The 21,391-nt window shown below is 30.8% G+C and overlaps 4 protein-coding genes across 4 annotated transcripts; all 4 read right to left on the bottom strand.

Moving 5' to 3' along the window:
• Positions 1 to 1,093: 1,093 nt before the first annotated feature.
• On the bottom strand, positions 1,094 to 2,942 carry LOC8267846 (F-box/kelch-repeat protein At1g57790). The gene has a single exon (XM_002510563.2). It carries the CDS (start codon positions 2,352 to 2,354, stop codon positions 1,134 to 1,136), a length of 1,221 nt encoding a protein of 406 aa, XP_002510609.1. The 5' UTR covers positions 2,355 to 2,942; the 3' UTR covers positions 1,094 to 1,133.
• Positions 2,943 to 3,244: 302 nt separating this feature from the next.
• Positions 3,245 to 4,750, bottom strand: LOC8267847 (ornithine decarboxylase). Its single transcript, XM_002510564.4, has one exon. It carries the CDS (start codon positions 4,625 to 4,627, stop codon positions 3,377 to 3,379), a length of 1,251 nt encoding a protein of 416 aa, XP_002510610.1. The 5' UTR covers positions 4,628 to 4,750; the 3' UTR covers positions 3,245 to 3,376.
• A 4,315-nt stretch (positions 4,751 to 9,065) lies between these two features.
• Positions 9,066 to 10,891, bottom strand: LOC8267848 (ornithine decarboxylase). Its single transcript, XM_048370547.1, has 2 exons — positions 9,585 to 10,891; positions 9,066 to 9,169 (listed from the first exon to the last, which is right to left on the bottom strand). Exons 1-2 carry the CDS (start codon positions 10,788 to 10,790, stop codon positions 9,086 to 9,088), a joined length of 1,290 nt encoding a protein of 429 aa, XP_048226504.1. The 5' UTR covers positions 10,791 to 10,891; the 3' UTR covers positions 9,066 to 9,085.
• A 4,496-nt stretch (positions 10,892 to 15,387) lies between these two features.
• LOC8267849 (putative F-box protein At5g55150) lies at positions 15,388 to 19,308 on the bottom strand. Its single transcript, XM_002510566.4, has one exon. It carries the CDS (start codon positions 17,139 to 17,141, stop codon positions 15,903 to 15,905), a length of 1,239 nt encoding a protein of 412 aa, XP_002510612.2. The 5' UTR covers positions 17,142 to 19,308; the 3' UTR covers positions 15,388 to 15,902.
• Between the last annotated feature and the right edge of the window lie 2,083 nt (positions 19,309 to 21,391).

Genomic DNA, 21,391 nt, shown 5'->3' with positions numbered 1-21,391 from the left:
TATATAGCTGAGGAGCGTTATGAACCTTCTCTTTATTGCATTTTTTTTTTACCTTCTTTATGTTATTAAGGCACATAATATGATTTAAAAGATATTATAAATATAATAGGTAAAACAACTATAAAAGTAATGTTGTTATTCCACTTTTAAAATAATTCTATTTTAATACCTTTAAACCTACTTTGCCTCTTAGATGTTACATTTTTTTCTTTTTATGTCTTTTGCATGATTTTTTATTCTTTCTCCATGCTCTAAATTTTGATTAAATATCATTCTCAATCTAATTTCAGGTTTGTCTTTATCTTCTATTAGAATTATTATCTTTTTAATTTTCATACATTTATTGTTGTAGTGTAGCTCCATCACTTATACTATTATAAAAATTTATTAAATTTTTAAAATTGGATACTTACCAATTTGCTAATGTGTGGTGTGAGGTACCTTGAACCACCACCAATATAATTTAATTTGAAATTTATAGAGTGCATCTTAATTCAATTTGTTTTCACAGCCACTTATTTAGAATGTAATTTAGCAATTAATATTTAATATTTTGACAACATAATAGTTGTTTTAATATTATATATGAGTTTATGACTTTTTATTTTATTTTTCTGAAAACTTCTACATAATTATTGTTAAAATAAAATAGATTGAATAATATAATTTTATTCAAATAAACTAACTTATTCTCATTATATTTAAATTAATATCTAAAATAAAAATTAAAAAGCGAAAGACTTAGATATAATATTTTTAGTCCATCATAAAGTTTAATTTATAAAAAAATATGTATGAATTATCCATGTTAAAAGAAAAGAGTTAAAATGAAAAGATTAAGTATTAAAACTAGAAAAAAATAAAATAGAATGGAAGGTATTACAATAAAATCATTCTAAGAATTGAATATTTTAACAACAATACTATTGAAATTGTTTCTTACAATTATATTTATAATATTTTAATAATAAAGAGAAAATAAAGAGAATACAATAAAGAAAAGGTGATTAGTAAAGACATATAGAATGATAAATATAATTACCCAAATCAATGTAATGGATTGATTCTGAATATGAAAGCAATTTATGGATAATAAGTGGGTGATTACACATTTAAATTCATAAATGAACAATTTATGGATTGATCGTAACCCACACAGGTGGAGGCAAAACAAACGAGGAACGGTCACGCTTTAGGCTTCTTTCATGAAAGAAAACTAAAGGCAAAAAGTGTGGTTTTATAGGATATGAAGGCGGGTCTAATCGTCGAACACTTCCATCATCAAAGTTGAAAACACCATAGTCATGACCCTCCCATGAGAAATCACTGTCAACAATGAAATTATCATCAGTGAAATAGATGCAATTTCCACTGCAATTTCCACAGTTGTGAGCCGAAATGGAATCAAAGCAATTCCAGCCCAAAAAGAATATCATATCACCCAATCCATCTAACTTTGACCAGTTTGAACTACTTGAATCTAGCTTGTAAACTATGAATTTATGAGTCTGGTATTCATAACCAGAAACTCGATAATTCCTAAATCGACCAACGAGTATTAGATCTTCATTTAAGGTAGCCAAGTACCATTGCTTGTATCCCATTAATAGTGGGACAGGTGGCGGATCAGCAACATGGATCACTGATGGAGGATTAATATCTGTGATGCAGATTGAAACCCTGCCCTTATCATTCACCATATAGAACTTTCCTCGATGAAACATCACATCTTGATAATGAATTTCTTGCGATGTTTCTTGAGTAGTAAACAAAGCTGCATCACCTGATTTACAGAAGGCTATATTTTCACTACCATTTATAGTTTTATATATGGCCATGACCATGAAACTACCCACTGATGGATCCTCAGATACTATGGCTTTTCTGATATATGTTTCTCGAATGCGAAGTTTGTTGTTCCTTATAAAATACTCATTCAAGTTTCTAGAATTCTGATAGATTACTTCAGTGGGGAAATTAGGAAAGGTTGATAAGGATGGAAGCTCAATTCTGGATTTAGTCAATGGATTTAAGAGAAATATTGACGGAGTATCTTCGACCATAACTAACCAACCATGAGAAGAACCACAACAACGTTTATCAACGGTCTCAGGCAATTCGAGGTGGTAGGTCTTTCCATCTGAAGGATTATAGAAGCCGCGATGATTTGGGTTGTCTTTGTGGTGAGGAAGTAGTAGCCATGGAAGGCGACAAAGAAGATCATGAGGTTTCTTAGGTATTGCAGACCACCATGATTTGCAAACAGCTCTTGTGGAAATATAATCGACATAGTTGGTTTGTTTTTGGGTTATGGTTTGTAGCAATTCTTGTGGAAGTTCTGACCAGCTAGACATGATTATTGCACTACATTATCAGGATTGCTGATTAAATATAGAGGTTCAGTTCTGTCCTCTAGTTGTTGGACTTAAGAATGATCATAATTTGGCTTCTCTTCTTGGGCTTTTTTCGGTTGTCATGGACATTAATTGTTTCTTTTAATTCATTGCATTGATATAATACAACATCAAGATGTTTGATTGTATTTCTTTTACGATAACTATAACGACAAAGGCATAAGCACATCTCAATGGTTCCAGTTGTTATTCCCATAATTATTATACAGGAATGACCTGTTTCTTTTACGTATAAATATATATTTTGTGTTCCAGACCTACAAACCATTAGAATTAGCACCAAATTGCAAAGATAATTTTTTTTTTTTGTTTTCAAGATTTTGGCTTTATGCTTCTCGTTTTCGGCTTCTCTTCTTATCCTTTTCGATTGCCATGCCAAACCCCTAGTCGCTGTCAATCCTTTTTCTTATTGCACATAACGTCAAGTCTTTGTGGACTTCTTTGATGATATATATTAAGACGCAAAATTGCCTATCTAAATCACTATAACTTATAGTATTGATAAATAACATTATATTTGATGCATACTATAAAACCTACTTAGAGTTTATTATTGACCAATAAATGAGCTTAGCTCAAGTTAGAAAAAGCCTGTAAATAAACTAGCTCATAAATTAAAGTAATCATAATTTAATATTTGAATTATGAAATTTACATATTTTTAGTTACAATAGCCATAGAAATATTTACTAAAACATTGAGGCACCTTAGCGCTCGGGTTCGAGAATATATCTATGGTTCAAAACCAAATCGTGCATTCGATTAGGGAAAAGAAAAATGAAAAATCTATATAGGCCAAATAATAGATTCAAACTTCAAAGTCAGAGAAATAGGATAGAACACAATATTACATTCCTCTGTTTATTGCCAGATACAGAGTTGATGCCATTTTCTTTTCTTTCTTTCTTTTTTTAATTTTATTTTGCCCATAATTACTTACATAACAGGAAAATCAAGACAGTTTAGTGCAGATTCCCGTAAACTAGGTAAGTAAAAACAACATCTGGGCTAAACCCATTGAAATTGGTTGCACACACCTTTGAATAAGCACCCATATTAGGGAACACAAGCCAGTCATTGGTCTCCAGCTCAGGTAACTGATGCTCCTCCACGATTTTGTCAACTGAGTCACACGTTGGTCCAAACAAGGTCGACATGTGCGTCGGTGCCCCTTCACATGTGGGGTTCGTACGATTTGAAGATAATGCCAGAGGCAAGCACGCAGGAGGTGTAATACCATAAGCAACACATAGAAACGATCCAAAAACACCGTCGTTTAGCCAGTACTCCCTTACATCATCCCTAACGCGCTTTCCGATAATACTTGCGGCTAGAGTGAAAACCGTCTCGGCAAAGTATCGGCCAGGTTCGGATATAACCTTTAATTGCGGATACTCAGCAAAATAATCTTGCAGGGCAGAATTGATAACTGTAGCTGCTTCATCAAAAAATGAACCAGCAGTGAAGCCACCCCCAACGTTTAGCAGGGTCATAGGAGGCATGCCAAGCCTACCTGCAGTATCGAAGGCAGCTTTTGCCGATGCAATAGCTGTACGATAGGCGTTAGGATTCGTGGATTCGCTTCCAATATGGAAGGAGACACCAGAGACAGTTAGATTTGCAGCTTGAGCGGCTCTCAGAAGAGGCTCAACTTCTTGCGGAAGTGCACCGAACTTGGAACCTAACGAGGCCCACTTCGCTGCGCTATCATCAGGGCTTTTGAGTCGAAGCAATAAGGCACATCTGGGATGCAATTTAGAGATCTTGTCGAGTTCGTATACTGAGTCAAATGTTGTTAGATTGACACCAACACTAGCAGCGTATTTGAGGTGTGATTCAGCCTTGCAAGGATTTGCATACACGATACGATCAGGAGAGACTCCGAGAGACAAAATGGTTTGAATCTCGACCTTACTTGCACAATCGAAGTTGCAGCCAAGTGCAGCCAATGCACCAAGTAATGATGGCTCTGAGTTGCATTTGACAGCGTAGAAAGGTTGAATCATGGGAAGTTGACGAGACCAGGTGTCCATTAGTTCAGCAACAGCTCCTAAATTTAGCACGTAGAATGGTTCTTTGGTTACTTGTGTATTGAGAATGACAGACTGCACAAACTCAGTTAAACTGTGTTCGGTTTTGGGTAACGATTTGACGGTCTTTCCTTCAACTCCAGGAGCAGCAATAATAACCTGCATGCTGTTCCTCGTTTCCATATTGTTGAGAGAATTAGAATGGGATCACACAAACAAGCTAGCACTTGAAGCCAATTATTATAGACAAGCAACCTGTCAAGGAAGATAGAAAACGACAAAGAAGGTTTCGGATTTGAGAAGACATGTCAACCTACTTCCATCAATTTTTTTCTAGACACGTACTTCCAACAATCAATTATTAATCTTCCTCCTAGAAAAACGGGCATAGTTATCTTTCAGTTATTTCTTAAATTATTATTTTTTAACTATTTTTTCATCGTGTTTTAATTATTTTAGTAAAAGTTAGAAAATAATTAAAATCATAACTTTAAAATAAGAATTAAAAATTTAATATTTTAACAGTAAAAATAACAAATTAATACTATAAATGTAATAAAAAAATTATAAACACTCCTACTATTTTTCTTAAAATGAATAAGCAATTGATGCAATGTCCTCCAAAATGAGATGTATAGAAAATGTAATAAAAGTATTACTAGACAAGGTATTAATACGAAGTTATGAATGGAAACCCATAGTCCTATGCAAAGAATAAGCTAAAGAGATTAATTAAAGTCTAGCTAGATTGGTAATTAATGATTTTATCTTTAAAGATAGAGATTTCGTGTATGCAATTTTCTTTATTTTACCTACTTTTCTTTTAGTTTCTTATGAAGAGACAAAACCACTTAAGATATCAAACATTTTTTCAAAACTAAAGAACGAAGGGACCACTTAAGGTATTAGAATTGCACACATGTTAAATGTGAAGGAACCATTTTAGGTTTTCAAATTTGGCAAGTATGTTTCCACATGGTATTAGTGCCAGTCTTCACCTTATTTGTCTGTGTATTCATATTTATTGTCTTGTGTGAATAAAACCTGATACTCGAACTGCTCAAAGTATTTAATCATATCTGGACTATTATGTATAGCATGTTAGTAACATGGGCCAAGCAAAAATCAAGTCACATTAATCAAATATTGGAAACAATATAAAATCTGTTAGATTTTAAATCAAGATTTTTAATTGGCAAAAGTGTTTATAATAGGCATTTTTCTTCTAGTGCAAAAGAAAGATCCAGAACTAGGCAATTCCAAACATAAAAAGAGTTCTTTCAACAAGGGTCATATATATTGATATTCCTCGTCTTATACTTGGTATTCTAGTTTGTTTAATGTTTGAAGACATTTTTAGATAAATGATACTGTATATAATAAATAGTAAATAAAATGTATATTAGTGGATCTTTACTTTTTATTTACGTATCACATTAAGTCTATTCTATTAATGAAATTTAATAGTTAAAATAAATCAAGTCTGCCTAACATTTAATAATTAAGGGAAAACAAAAAATGTACTTATATATTTTTTTATTTTTATCAGATTTACAGTGTTAATTTTTTTTATTTTTACTGTGTTAAAATATAAAAAATACAGTTTTTTTTAAGTATAGTTTGGATTGTGTGTTTTTATTTTTTTGATTTTTTTTGTAAAACAACTGAAAACAACCATTCTGTAATTTTAAAAAAATTAAAATAATTTTTTAAAAGAAAAATTTACATAATAAAAATAATATTTTTTATTAATTTTATGATATTTCTGAAAAATTCTCTTCATTCTATTCTTTTATCTTAAATGCATGCGAGAATGGGCTAGTTCGTTCTAATATGCTCTATAATAAATAGTAGTTTAACAAATATTTAAATATTAAGAATAAAAAAATTAATTTAAATTCAATAGACTTTTTATAATTTACTTTTTATTTTCATAGATATTAATAATTTTAATTTTACCTTTTCTTGTAACTTTTTATTAATAAAGAAAAAAATTAGAAATGCCAATTAATCAAGTGAATAAAGAGTTTAAAATAGAATATGAAAGTCTGATTAAAGATTTTATTAAAGTTGGATTTTATGAGATAATTTTTTAAATAAAAAGTTGGCATATATAAAGACTGCATTAGATAAACTAAGGGGTATGTATATAAATGGATGAACAAGTTTGGATTGAAGAAGTATCCATAGCTCCATTTTGTACTACATAATGTTCCTATCTCTTCTAAATTAATGCAATATGAAAAGAGAAGATGATTTCTTATTTTTCTTGAGATGAAATATCAATGGGAGCATTCCTTTATAATATGTCTTTTTAAAGGGCTTATCGATATTCTAACAATCACGTGACACATGCTTTAATTTTTATCCATTAACATTGTGTATCTAATAAGTATCATTTGACAACTGGATATGATTGAAATAATCATTCAATTTTACATAGCTTGAGACTTTCGATTTTTAAAGTTCAATTTTGGAATCATCAATTATTAAAATATGACCACGCACAATATGAAGTGATTTCTCAACAACAAAATCACAAATTTAATTATAAATCTCCCTAACTTGTTTATTTGGTGCACTCGGACTTTTCCAAATATATATATATATATATTTTAATAACTATTAATTAATTGGTGTGTTGATTGTGTGAGTAAAAAAAAAATGGTGTTAATTGACCACCAAACCAAACTATATTAATGTTATATATAAAATATAATAGGAAATTCTTGGAAATAGTATTGGTATATAATGAATCCACAGGATATCTAATAAGGATTACTTGCTGGAGATCTTCATAATATGAACTCTATTTCAACGAAGATAATCATGAATTAAATAATGATGTACACTTGTGCGCACAAAATTTTCTCTGAGATTTGATAGTTTTCTTGTACCAAAAACAATCAGATTTGTGTTTTCCTGGAATTAAACGGATCGTTTTAGATTGGAAAAAATGAAAGCAAAGTATATCTTTTTATATATTGACTAAGCAAACTATTAATTTAATGTTCTGCAATAAATCCACAAGATACGATAACGATTGTTGGAGATTTTTTTTTTTTTTTTTGTTTATTTATGTTAAGAAAGTGAGATTCATGATGTTATTTTAAAATCTTTTTTCTTTTAAAAAAGAAATCTAAGGGATGGCTGGAAGCGGAGAAAGGCACAACCTGCTGCATCACTCTTGGCCAGCAGATCCCAACCAAATCAGCTTTGTTTATGTTAAATGCTTCAAGATGTGTACGGGAATTGCACTCCCTCGCATGTCTCTTTTTTAAGTTTCTTGCTTTCCTTTAGGCCTACAAAAGAAAGGCATGAAAATATGGAAATTTGTATGGATTATGAACCGTTTGAGGTCAAAGATGATGGCAATCAATTATAGCTAATTGGAATGGAGCAGGACTAAATAGAGATATCTACAAGCGTTTAATGCAAAGAGTCTCTTTTAATCAATAGGGGCCATAATAGTACATAGTAATGTGATATGAAAATTTTCAAAATTCATAACAGATCTATTCTTGATAAACCTCCAAAAGATATTAAGTTATGGTGCCACTTTTGACAATCAAGTTAATATTAGGAGAAGGATGAGAGTATAATTGATTAAAATGGGTGAAGGATAAAGAGTATAATTGATTAGAACATGTGCAAATGGCCTTTTCTGGAATTGTGTCTCTTCCTATTTATAATGAGAGGTTTAAAAGATAAATATATGAGAAATAGACTTCATGATAAGCTAATATAGTAAGGTGGAGATTGCCTATTTTTTAGGAGGTGATAGAGGAAGTGAGTGGTTATGTTTCTACTACTTACAGAGGAGCCATCCTTTCTAACAGATATGCATCGTATAGTGTTCTCTCTTGCTCAGTGAATATTTCCAAAGCTGTATTATGATAGTCTGTCTGATTTATGGTCATCATGACTTTGTCTCTATATCTATACGATGATCAGCTGTAGCATTTATTTGCATTCTCTTATCGCTATAGTAAGCATTTTACTAGGTTTGGAAAGTTTTGGAGGTTGGTAATAGTAGATTTTTTTTATCAATCAAAAGATTCTTATTAGCATGGAAATGAGCTAAAGTAAAAGTTGTACCAAGTTCTAAATGGCAGCCCTAATCCACAACAAGAGCAAAGAGCCCAAAACCTAAGAAAACACTTTGCTCATAGGCCCATAACAACCTTAAATTGCTATGACATTCCTCCTTAAACTCCTCCCAACAAATCCCTGCAAAAACACAAGGGAGATTCTTACATTTGCTTGATTAACGGTGATGTGAATATATAAACATTTTATATTTTTATTTTAGTATTGGATAATTAAGATACGTTTTATCATTTAAAATTATTTATAATTTTATACCGATCATTAGCTATTAATTGTAACCCCTTCCCTAAAACAACCAAAGCATACCAGTATCATACTAACAAAATCAAATCGATATTGAGATATATATATATGTATAGCCATAAGTAAATAATAACTGAAACTAGTTGCTAGTTGCTAGTGGTATAAGTTATTGATAGATATATTTTTTTAAAATTTTAAGTGTGAATATAGAGAAAAAGAATAAGAAGTTTGGGAGTAAAGATTTTGGTAAAAGTACATTGGTGGTACAAATTCAAAAATATAAGATAATTAAAGATTAAATATGATGCATATATCATTTAACAACAATACATGACAAAGATGATTGGTGGAATTATTCTTAATAGTATTGCTTGGAAAATAGGGTTCCTAAATCATATAAATATATAGCGCTAACCTAATTTCTTTATTAAACCTGAAAATTAAGGGACAATTAGATTGCAAGGTCCAATCAAGCAGGAATAGCTTTGTTAAGCTCGTATCCATTCTGGGACCCTTATAACTAGAGGCGGTTTTCAATGAAATACCCCAAAACCCGGTGCATATATCGATGCCGAAGTCATGCCTACTTCCATATTATAATCTCAAACGTTGCTTAAAAATTTGCCTCCAATGACCGTATATAACTCTGTTAGCAGTTAAACATGTACGATACAGAGTTATTGAAGGCCAAAGCCCTTGAACTAATTTTCGTGCTTTCAGAGTCTTAAATCATTGAGACATATTAGATCAGATTGGAATAAACAAGGTGTGTGAAAATTGCTTCGCTGCTAAATCCTTGGAAAATAGTAGCATTCGCCGTTGTATAAGCACCCATATAAGGGAACACAAGCCAGTCATTGATCTCTAATTCAGGCAACTCTTGATCGACAAAGACTTTGTCAACTGCATCACACGTGGGTCCATACACCGTGGACTTGTACGTGGGCTCCCCTTTACACTTGGGGTTCGCTCGATTGGAAGTGCAAGCGAGAGGCACGCACGCGGGAGGCGAAACGCCGAAAATGACGCAGCTGAAAGACCCAAAAACACCGTCGTTTATCCAGTACTCTATTATTCCACCCCTAACGCGCTTTCCGGTAATGCTGGTTGCTAGCATGAAAACCGTCTCGGCAAAGTATCGGCCCGGCTCAGATATGATTTCTATTCCTGGATTGTCACCGAAATAATCTTGCAGAGCAGCTTTGATTACTGTAGCTGCTTCGTCAAAATTTGAACCAGCTATGAAACCACCGCCAATATTTAGCACACGCATGGGAGGCATGCCAAGCCGAGATGCAGTGTCAAATACATGTTTGGCTGCTCCGATGGCTCCACGGTATGCGTGGGGATTTCTGGATTCACTTCCAATGTGAAAGGAAACACCGGAGATGGTTAGCTTTGCAGCTTGAGCAGCTAGCAGAAGAGGTTCAATTTCTTCAGGAAGTGCACCGAACTTGGAGCCTAATGGCCACCGCGCTCCGCTATCATCTGGAGGTTTGATCCGAATCAGCAAACTACATTTCGGGTGACATTTGGAGATCTTATGGAGTTCGTGCTTTGAATCAAAAGTTGTTAGATTAACATCAACATTAGCAGCGTATATAATGTGGGATTCTGGTTTAGAAGGATTTGCATAGATGATTCTATCAGGAGAAACACCGAGAGACAAAATGGATTGAATTTCAGCCTTACTTGCACAATCGAAGTTGCAGCCAAGTGCTGCTAATGCACCGATCAGTGAGATCTCGGAGTTGCACTTGACAGCGTAGTATGGTTGAATCATGGGAAGTTCCCGAGACCACTTGTGCATGAGACCAGCAACAGCTCCTAAATCTAGCACATAAAATGACTCTCTATTTACTTGTGTATTGACAATGATGGATTCAACATAATCAGTTAAATTTGAACTGTCTTTCGATAGGGTGGTGACCGTCTTTCCCTGAACTCCAGGAGCATCGAGAATAACCTGCAGGCTCCCGGAGCTTCGTTCCATATATCGCAATCAGAAGGGATCAGATCACAAGAAGAGAAGCAGGTTTGATGGCACGAAGTTATCATAATTGAGGACTATATATAGAGAGAGATCATTTTTAGTTTCCAGATAGCTATGTCCCTACTACCTGCAGGAATCTTTATTCAAAATTAATCAACGAGTAACCAGTACACCCGATGATTTTTCACTTGCTTTTATTTTTGTATTTTTATTTCTTTTCTTACAGATAATAATAATGAGCCATAATTTTCACATATGTTTCGTAGTCCATCTTTCTTATTGGAATTCACAATTACTTACCTATCTTTTCATCTTACCAAATAGCAAACAAACGCTATTTTATTTTAGATGGATACTGGTAATGAATTATTATTCTAAATTTTTTAATACAGATGTATATATAATATTATTTATATTGTTAAATAAAATAAATTATTTTATAATTTTTCTCCTAAGAAAGAACAACACAGTAGCAAATAAACTGGATGAGTATTCACATTTATTAATAATAGCAAAGCTGAACAAAATTGTATTACGCTTAAGGATAGTATTTTGGAGACATGACCAAATATCCATCAAACCAAGAAAGCTTCATCACATTTTTTTGTCAGCTTTTGGTAATTATTGAAAACAAAAAATCCAGAGATAAGACACAAATGTATGGGGCAATTGTAACTTCAATTTTCCTACGCTGTATGGAAGATAAGAAGCCGCAAAAGATAACAGGGGAAACATAAAAACAAGAAAAAATTGGAGATAAAAACTTTATAGCTTTTATTCTGTTAATAGTTAACTTTTACATCATTAAAACTTTATAAATTTTCAACCAGGATTTGCCATTACTTTTATAGTCAGTTGGTAAAAATAATTTTCACACAAAAATTTGATAAAAGTTATTATTATATATTAAATAAGTCATGATGAGAAAAATTTAGACAAATTAATAGTTGCAAATAATAAAACCCGCAAAATCTGTATCAAAATTGGAAGTTATCACCTAGGTATTAAACATAAGAGATTGTTTTTGAAAATACTTCAATATATTATTTTGTAATTTAATATATTATCACTTTAGGATATTATCATTTTAGAATATATGGTTTATTTTTTATTTTATTTTAACATTCTGTAAATATGACAATTAGCAAATAACGGTCAAATTGTAAAATTCTATTAAAAAATATACTAAAAGACTTAGCATAAAACATTGATTAGAATATGTTAAAAGATAAATAAGATACACAGAGAAATGAACAGAAAAAATCAAATAAATATTATAATAATAAAGAGTAAAAAGCAAAAGGAAAAAAGAAAATAAAAAACGAAGACACAATAAGAACAATTAAATATTTATAATTTTAATTGAAAATAATTTCAATTTAAAATTTAGGAAGGAAAAAAAAAAAAATTGAAGTTCATTAAAAAAAATTAAGAATTTATAAAAAAATATAAAAAATAAGAGAAACAATAGATAAATGGAGCGGAAATAATTTAAAAACCGAATTACAAGACAAGAAGTAAAAGACAACAGTTGGATTGGAGATAAGAAAACATCGTCCAAAAAAATGTGTGAACATCAAATTTCCACGTTTTATACATTTGCTAATTTGAACAGGTTGCATGTCGGAAAGACACGATGTTGCTTTTGTCTTGTTTTATTTGGCAAATGGAAGGCCGATAGGAGTTCCGATATTATCGTGTCAGATTCTGGATTATTTGGATTCCGATATATTTTTTATTCAGATTATTTTCCGATTTAGATAGTTTTAACTATGTCGTGCTTATTTTAGTTTTGAATGATTTTGGTATCAAAGTTGTCTCAGGTTTGAATCATTTTGGTTCCTATTCCTTTATTCAGTTTGGATGTTTGTAAGCTCAGGTTCCATAACTTAATCTCCAAAATGGTTTTCGATTCATGTCAATGTAGAGATTTATTTATCAAAACTTAATAAAGTTTTCGGTTTATTTCTTTTAGTTTATTTTATAATTTATTATAAATAAATTTAAAATATATATTATAAAAAACTAAAAATATATTTAACTATCAATATAAATATGTACTTCTAATTATTTTATTATAATTTAATAAATAAAATCATACATTTGAAGTCTGATAATATATATAAAACATTGTGATATAAAATAAAATATAAATAATTTATTTTACTCTGTTTAGAATAAAAAATACTCTTTAACATAATTAATTCGTCCATAAAGTATGAAGCTCCTTCTAGTTAAAAATGCTTTTTTTTTTTTTTCTTTTTTAAATTTAAATATCGTGTGGCAGTCTATGATTTATTGCAAATGGGACCTCCAAGTAAAGTTATTTCAAATCATGTCCTTGAATTATAGAGGTCCCTTTTTCTTTTTCTTTCTTTTAATAGCATTGATGAATTATCTTACCCCACCAAAGGTTTATGTGCGGACTCCAATATCTGCCTGATCCATCCAATAAACAATAAAGTGCAACTAATCATACATATTCTAATTTATAAATAGACTTCCATTAAAATATTAAATGTACGGAGCTCAATTAGTTTTAATAAATATTTTATTTAAATTTAGTTTATATTTATTTTATATATATATATATATATATATATATATATATATATAAATAAGTTTGATATATAATCCATAATAACTTATAGTCCATTTCTCTAAATAGAAATGTGAATAAACTAAAATTTTTATTTTTTATTCTAAAAATTTGATGGAAACTATAATTTATAGAATAATCTTTTGTAATAAATAAAAGGGAAAAATAGTTATTAAATTTATTAATATTTAACAATTAAGTGTTTAAATTTTTAAAAGTTATTATTTAGTGTATAAACCTATCAAATATTTATAATTGAGTATATGTAGCAAGTCAATAACAATATTATAGATTATTCATATTAGCTTATTACAAAGTGGTGTATCAATTTGTTAAAATTTAACAATCAAGTGTTTAAACTTTTAAAAGTTATAATTAGTGTTTAAATTAATTATTAGTATTTAAGTGTGTAAAACTAATTATTATATATATATATATATATATATATATATATATATATAATTTAATGTAGACAAATAAAATTCTATTATATTTTCATAGTGAAATATAATATTTATATGAAATAGGGTAAAATTTTCAGATAAACAATAAAAATTACAAAAATAGATAACAATATATAAATAAATATTATATTATAAGAAGATGTGTTAGTAATTACATTATAATTAAGATTATCATTTTCAATAATAATCGATTTTATTTTATATATTTATAGTGATGAGTTGAAAAAGATAAAGTGTCACTCAAAATTGAATAAAAAAATCTTTAAAAGAATTGATGAAAATATTGCGATAACAATGCAATGATAATGGTAGTAAAAATGATGCATTAATCTATTAAAAATAAATATTTTAAAAGTTTTTTTTTTATTTCTTTTAATCTACTAAGTAAATAATATGTATTTTAAGACTACAAGTGGTATAAACACTTTGCACACTAAATTGTGACTTTTAAAATTTTAAATATTTACCTGTCAAATTTTAACAAATTTATATATATTTTTTGTAATTATTCAATTTTTTATATATAAATTATCGGTTTCATACATTTAAATATTATTAAATTTTTAAAACTTAAACACTTAATTATCAATTTTTAACAAATTTATACACTATAATCATTTCTAAAAAAAATTATATTATATATATATATAGTACATTAAAAATATTTTAATTGTTATTTTACTATGAAAGAACTATGTAAGCTTTGTATTCGGCTAGGATTGATGAGCTGGGCCAAATAAAACCATGCCACAGTAATAATATTAAGTTGAATTAATTCGTCTTGTTTTTCTCATTTCAAACGTCTAAATCCTATTTTACTTTTCTCAGTGGCCACTTATGGATTGTCTTCAGGTGATGGTTTATTTTTTAGTACACAACTCACATAACTCCGACCAGCTGGACATGATCATATCTTAGCCTAGCCATCTTGATGAGTTGCCTCGACCTTCTGGTCTATATTTTGTCTTCGTTCCTAATCCTAGCCTTTCCCAGATCTAACATTACATACTGGCTTTGTTGGTGATAACGTCTTGTGTCAACGTAATATGTAATTTCATGCCTGGGCTACTTAGCCTATTTTAAGATTTGAGAAAGGAGAGGGACGGCCGGGCCCAAGAATGACATCCTACTCCAACATTTCAGTTTTATTGTTGTTCTTTTAAAATAAAAGTTATTTCATCATTTTATTTTTTATTCTAATTTATTAAACAAATTATTAGATAAATTTTAGGATGATGTAGTTATGGTGATTTTTTAATATTTTTATATATTTATTGAATAAAAAATATAAAGTATATTAATTTGCATAAAAAGCTTTTTTTTTTTTTTAAAAAAAGTTATATATAAATATTTTAGTATATAATTTTATATAAAAACTAGATATTAAGATATTTTATATAAATTTAATTCAAATTTTATAATTTTTAACTGAAAAATATATAAAAATATTAAACAATAACTTTAATTACGATACTCTAAAATCCACCCAATTATTAATACAAACTATTAATACTGATGCTATATGTAATTTTCGTTTACATTATATATAATATCAAAATAAAACTTTTTAATTAGTCATATTCCTAGTATAATGACTTTGAAGTGGGGGAAAAAAACAAATAGAATTGGGTTTTCGTTAATTTTTTTTAGGACTTTTCTAGTATATGTATTATTTAGGTACAAATACAATTTGCACATAAATAATTAAAAATTAAAGTAAAAAAAAAAAGAAGAAGGAAAAGAGCAGAAATAACAGAGAGGGCTCCGTTTATTTGACAGAAAATATTTGTTCTGCACATTTTTCTGTAATTAGTATATCGAGAAAAAGTAATTAACAAAAAACATTTTCCTTATAAAGAGAAATCAAGTCATTTTCTGAATTTATATAATAGTGAAACACTAGAGAAAACAATTTTCTTATAATTTGTAGTATACAATCTAACAATAGAAGAAAATTTTAAACGAAAAATTTTACTCAAGAAATTATTTTTGAAAACAATATATTTTTCTGGAAAGAAACGGAGCTAAATCATTACATAGACAACTGATTCATGGACTGATTGTAACCCAAACTGGAGGTGGCAATATGAAGAAAGATGTGTTGCGAAATAGGCTGTGCTCGAAGTAGAAGATGCCTGTGAAGGATGGGTGCTTTATTGGATATGAAGGTAATCCTAAGCTTCTGATATTCCCATCTTCGATGTCGTAAATGCCATAATCATGACCTTCCCATACATAATCCTTACAGAGTCTAATGTAATCATCCGTGAAGTAGATACAGTTCCCTTTGCACTTGCTGTAATCTAAAGCTGAAATTGAAAGCGAGCCATTGCCACCCAAGAACAGCATCTTATCTCCTAAGCTTTCTTTCTTTTTCCAGCCACCATCATCCAGCTTGTAAATCTCGAATCTTTCTGTTTTGTACTCATAATCAGGAACAACTTTCCTATATCGACATACTATTAATAGTTCTTCTTCACTATAACTTGCTAAGTACCACTGCTTATATCCTGTTCTTGATGAAACTAGTGGCGGATCAGCAAAGCGGATCATAGTATTTTCTTCAGTGAGTATTGAAATTCCACCTGTTTGATCAACTGCAAAGAGTTTCCCTGCGCGAAACAGAGCATCCTTGTAACGACGAGGGGGTGATGTCGTTTCATCAATTACAGTCCATGCAGCATCTCCTGATCTACAGAAAGCTAAATTCTCATTGACGCCATATATTACCACCGCCATGAAATTTGTATCTAAAGATGGATCAGAAGATAGTATTGCTTTCACAATAAAAGTATCGCGAATGTGGAACTTTTCTCTCATGATGAAGTTCTCATTCAAATTCCTGGAATTCTCAAAGACTACATCAGTAGGGAAAATAGAGAAAGTGGATAATGCAGGAAGCTCAATTCTTTCTCTTGTTAAGGGATTTAAGAGAAAGATTGATGGGCTGTCTTCAACCATAATTAGCCAACCATGGGACGATCCGCAGCAACGCTTTTCATAAGCTTCAGGCAATTCAAGGACATATATTTTATCGTCAGAGATGTTGTAGAATCCGCGACGATCTGGATTGTTTTGGTAATAAGGAAGCAAAAGAAATGGAAGTTGACAGAGAAGATGATTATGGGGTCTTTTTGCTATAGCTGATTGCCATGATCCGCAAACAGCTCGAGTAACAAGATAATCAACGTAATTGGTATGTTTATCTGCAATTACTTGGAGCAGTTCCGGTGGTAGTTCAGCCCACGTGCTGGACATGTTTAATTTTCCTGTTTCTTCAGTTGACATAGAGTAGGTCTTTGGCTGATTTGCTTTGAGAAAGGCCTGACTGAACTTATAAAGAAGATGTGTGTAGGTTCTCTTTTAGGCTTCTAGTCTTTTTTTCTTTTTTCTTCTCAAATTGTTTCTGGGTAGGTGACTTCTCTTGTTGCCTTGCTTGCAACGGCAGTGATGAAAAAGACTCTAAGAGTTGCCTTGACGATGCGCCTGGCTCTAGCTCGCAGCATCATATATAAAACCAGTAGATGAACCCTAAAATATTGGCCAGCAGAAAGACTTGAATGCCAAATATTTTGTCTTACCCTGAAGCGCGTATTTTAATTTATGGGCTCCTGCCTACTACATATAAAAATCATTAATTTTCTTCAACGAATAATCCCTTTTCTTTTATCAAATGAAATGGTCCGAACAATTCATCTCGACAATAGCTTATTAGTATATACTTATATTTTTCTTTATAATGCTTTAAAATGGTGGGGGAATTCCAGTTTCTCAAAGGGGTCTGCTTCCTTGAATTATTTAAAAAGAAACTGGCTCAGAGTTTAACATAAAAAATAAAATATCATAGAAGGGAAAAGATTTGCAATAAATATGGAAATTAAGAGTCAATAAGAATCTTAATTCTCGATTCAGAAAATTCTGAAGATCCAAACTTATTATGTTTATCGGGAGTCACATAGATAGATAATGCATAGGTAGGTATGAAGCTCATAAGATACTGTGCTATGCATTGAATAAATGGAATTGTAGGAAGAGAGGAGAGTAGCAGTGAATTGCATTAAATAGGAAAGCCTGCACAGTCATATAGGAGAATTTAATGAGGGAATCTTTGTCTGAGCCTAAGTTATAGCAGTCATTCTTGTAATTAAATGCCTCCTCATACTCCGCTTCCTTCCTTACCTAATTTACTATTCTAAATTAAAGCTTTGCCGATCCTCCCATCCTCTCACATTTACTTCCTCCAACAAATATCTTCTCCATTTATAAGTCAAACTCACTGGCGAATCATAATCAACTTAAAATAGATTAACATTATACCGAATCAAACTCTATAGAATCCAGAAAAATAACAAAAAGGAAAATATAGAATCCAACTTGTTCAGTTAATTATATAAGTTAACTTGTGCTTAAATAACAGTACCATTATCATAAAATAATCAAGTTTATTATATAAGAGAGGAATAAAACTGTATACGAAATGCAGAAAAGATCATATTCGTCCTGTACGTACCTTAGGGAGTAAATTAAGTAAGGTTAGATGCTTACTAGCTAGTTTATCTTTTTTTTAGAGAATAACTTAGTGTGTTAAATAAAAAATGACCTTTCACACTCCCAGCAGTGTAGAAGGCAGGCAGTGTAAATTAATTATATTAACGCCATTAGATTAGATTTATGCACCTCCTTACCATTTATTTATATATCAAATGAAAATGTCTTTATCATAAATAAACCAACTTTTGCTATAAATATATATTTAATTTCTTCAAATTAAGGAGCTAGCAAGTACATGGATAGTTATTATTTTTTACTAAAAAAATGAAAACTAAGCATGTAAAAGTGTTTTTATTTATTTATTTATTAATCACTCGATTTTATGCTAACACTGTTGAAACAAAATAAAACAAGACAATATCCTTTCATTTTCAACTTATCATATTTTCTAATAATCAATTTTCACTTTGTTTAGAGAAAACAAAATCCAAACTCACCTTAAGATGGATTGGGTCCAGAAATTTGTTTGTGCACGTGAGAGACTACAGGAATGAAAGAGCACTAAGATATTGGCACGGCTCAATCAAAGGCCATTATGCTTGTGTTAACATATCAAGCGTTTCGAAAAACAAATGCTTGAGAAAACACATCGTTTTTGTCTGAGTGAACCGGGCCAACATCACAATGACACTTCCAAGAAATGAAGAAGACAACTGAAATGAAGGTGGTGGTGGTGGTGCAGTTGTTAAGAAGCAAGAATGGTGAGAAGAAATGGGAATGTCTCGTTCGAATTTAAGCAAGTAGGGAGTGAGAGAGAGAGGGGAGTTTTTTTTGAGCAGGTGTGCATTAAAGACGCCTACAGTAGCAACACCTGCATCAAGGACCAGAGCATTGAATGGTAACCCACGAGCCCACCTCCATAATATTCTCTAATCTTTAATTTCTCTCTTTTTTTCTTTCTCTTTCTTAGAGAAGAGAGGACCGTATGGGTACAGGAATCCCCACCACCCCCACCCCTCCCAATTCTGTATATGTCTTTCTTTTGATGCAGACGAACAAACCAGAGGAAACAGACTGCTGCCATTGTCTTAAATGAGGGGAATCTCTCATCTCATAACGCCATAATTCTTCTTTCTTTAATTTTGCTTTTCTCAACTGCATCTTAATTACTACTTGAGGAATCTCATCAGCTTAACGACACTCTTTTGTCCTTTTGTTATTACCACCACTTCACTTCCCTTCTGCTGCCTGCTGTTCAAGAGACCTTCCTTGGTTTGGTTGTTGTTAGGCGACTCTGGTCCTTCATTTCTAAAAGACAGAATTTGAGGTATTGGGCTCAGATCTCTCCAATTTGGGCTTGGTTCGTTACATTAGACTAGTGGCAAGGATCTCACATTTTATTTCAAGCGTTTGCTCCTCCTCTCAAGTTTCATCCACAGGCCACTAATTGCCCCGGGCTGTAAGTGTTTTTCTTTATTCTTTTGGCCCACCTTTCTAAAAGATTCATCTCAGGTAGAGTATTTTTGTGCATCTTTCTATTGTTTATTAATTATTGATGTAGTTTGATCAAACTTATAGCTGTGGTCTGACTTTAGCCTGGCACTACCTGATAAGTATAATAATATGCTAATTTTCCATACTGTTTGATTAATAATATTGTTTATTAATTATTCTTCACCTTATTTCTTTCTCTCTTTATGCATTTCATTTCTTTTATGCTTTTAGAATGATATTTTTTAGAATGTAGGATCTTTAATTAAAGGTTAACTATAAAATACTATAATTATTTTTCTTTATTTTATCTTCACTTTAATTTTTCGATCCCAAGATGAGATAGATTTCTATTTTATTTTGTTTAAAATAAATATAATTAATTTTATATCATTGATAAATATATGATAATATATTTTTTAATTAACTAGGGGAATTTATCTCAATTCTAGGATGAAGCTAGTAAGTTTTTATCTTTGAAAAGTTGTATGCGGCAGCCAAGGGGGAAAACAAAAAGAATAAAGGTCAAAGTTCAGTAGATAGTTTCTTGTTAGAAGATGAGCAATCAAGCACCAAGTTTTAGATAGCGATTGCTTGGGTGGGGGGCCAAAATGATCAAAAGCCTACAGGTGAAGTCAAGGCATGGAGTTTGACCCTGATTTGCCAATTGGACCAGGACGCGGAACATGAATTGCTAAATAGGGTTTATTTGAATTTATATACTTCAATAAATTTTGGGATTTTTTTTTAAGTTAATAAAGACATCATTTTTTCTTTATAATTTTCTTTCTTAAAAATATTATTTTTTTAGTTATTTTTTAGCCTTTTACGGTCGTTCTTCAATTTTGTTTTGATTGTTTTATTCAAAAATAATAAAGCGATTCGTAATTTGAATAAAAAAATTAAAAATCATATTTTTAATATGTTAACATAATAAAATTTAAAATTTAAAAAAAAAAACCCTAGAATTTTGGTATTTTTTCATAAAATTTTCAATTTCTTAAGCTAAAATCCCACATAACATAAGACATGGCTGCAATTGAATGAGTAGCTGTTTTGAATTATAGTAATTTGATAAATCTATTTTATCCTGTCTCGGTCCATAGAGTCGGTAGATGTACTCAATAGAAAGAGGAGTGTTGAAAGCATAGCTAGCGAGAGTAAAGTCTTAAAATACTTTCTCCTACCTACGCTTCATTGATTGAGATGCTAACCTTTTGCATGGAATCAATATGTAAAAGGCCCAACGTTTAGTCATGGGCTAATTTAACAGTTTTAGTTTGAACAATATAAGGCGGAAACAAAGTGAAAGCCTAATCAATCTTTTTAGTGTGGGCGCTTTGGTATTTCGTAGAAAATGTGAAGCAAATGTGTAAACTAATAGAAACCCGTCATAATCTCGTTCCCTTATAGACCATACAAAATGTGGGGTGGAGTATCTTTCTACTCCGTCCTTTTCTTTCACATGTATTATTGTCTTTCTCATGTACATTTCGTGCCTTAATACCAGGGCCTTAGTGTTTGTGTCGCCAAATGAGTTCCCAAATTCATCTTTT

Source organism: Ricinus communis, chromosome 2 (genome assembly GCF_019578655.1).
Source record: "Ricinus communis isolate WT05 ecotype wild-type chromosome 2, ASM1957865v1, whole genome shotgun sequence".
Classification (NCBI taxonomy): domain Eukaryota; kingdom Viridiplantae; phylum Streptophyta; class Magnoliopsida; order Malpighiales; family Euphorbiaceae; genus Ricinus; species Ricinus communis.
The sequence above is the reverse complement of the archived record's forward strand: the minus strand, read 5'-3'. Positions and strand labels throughout refer to the sequence as shown.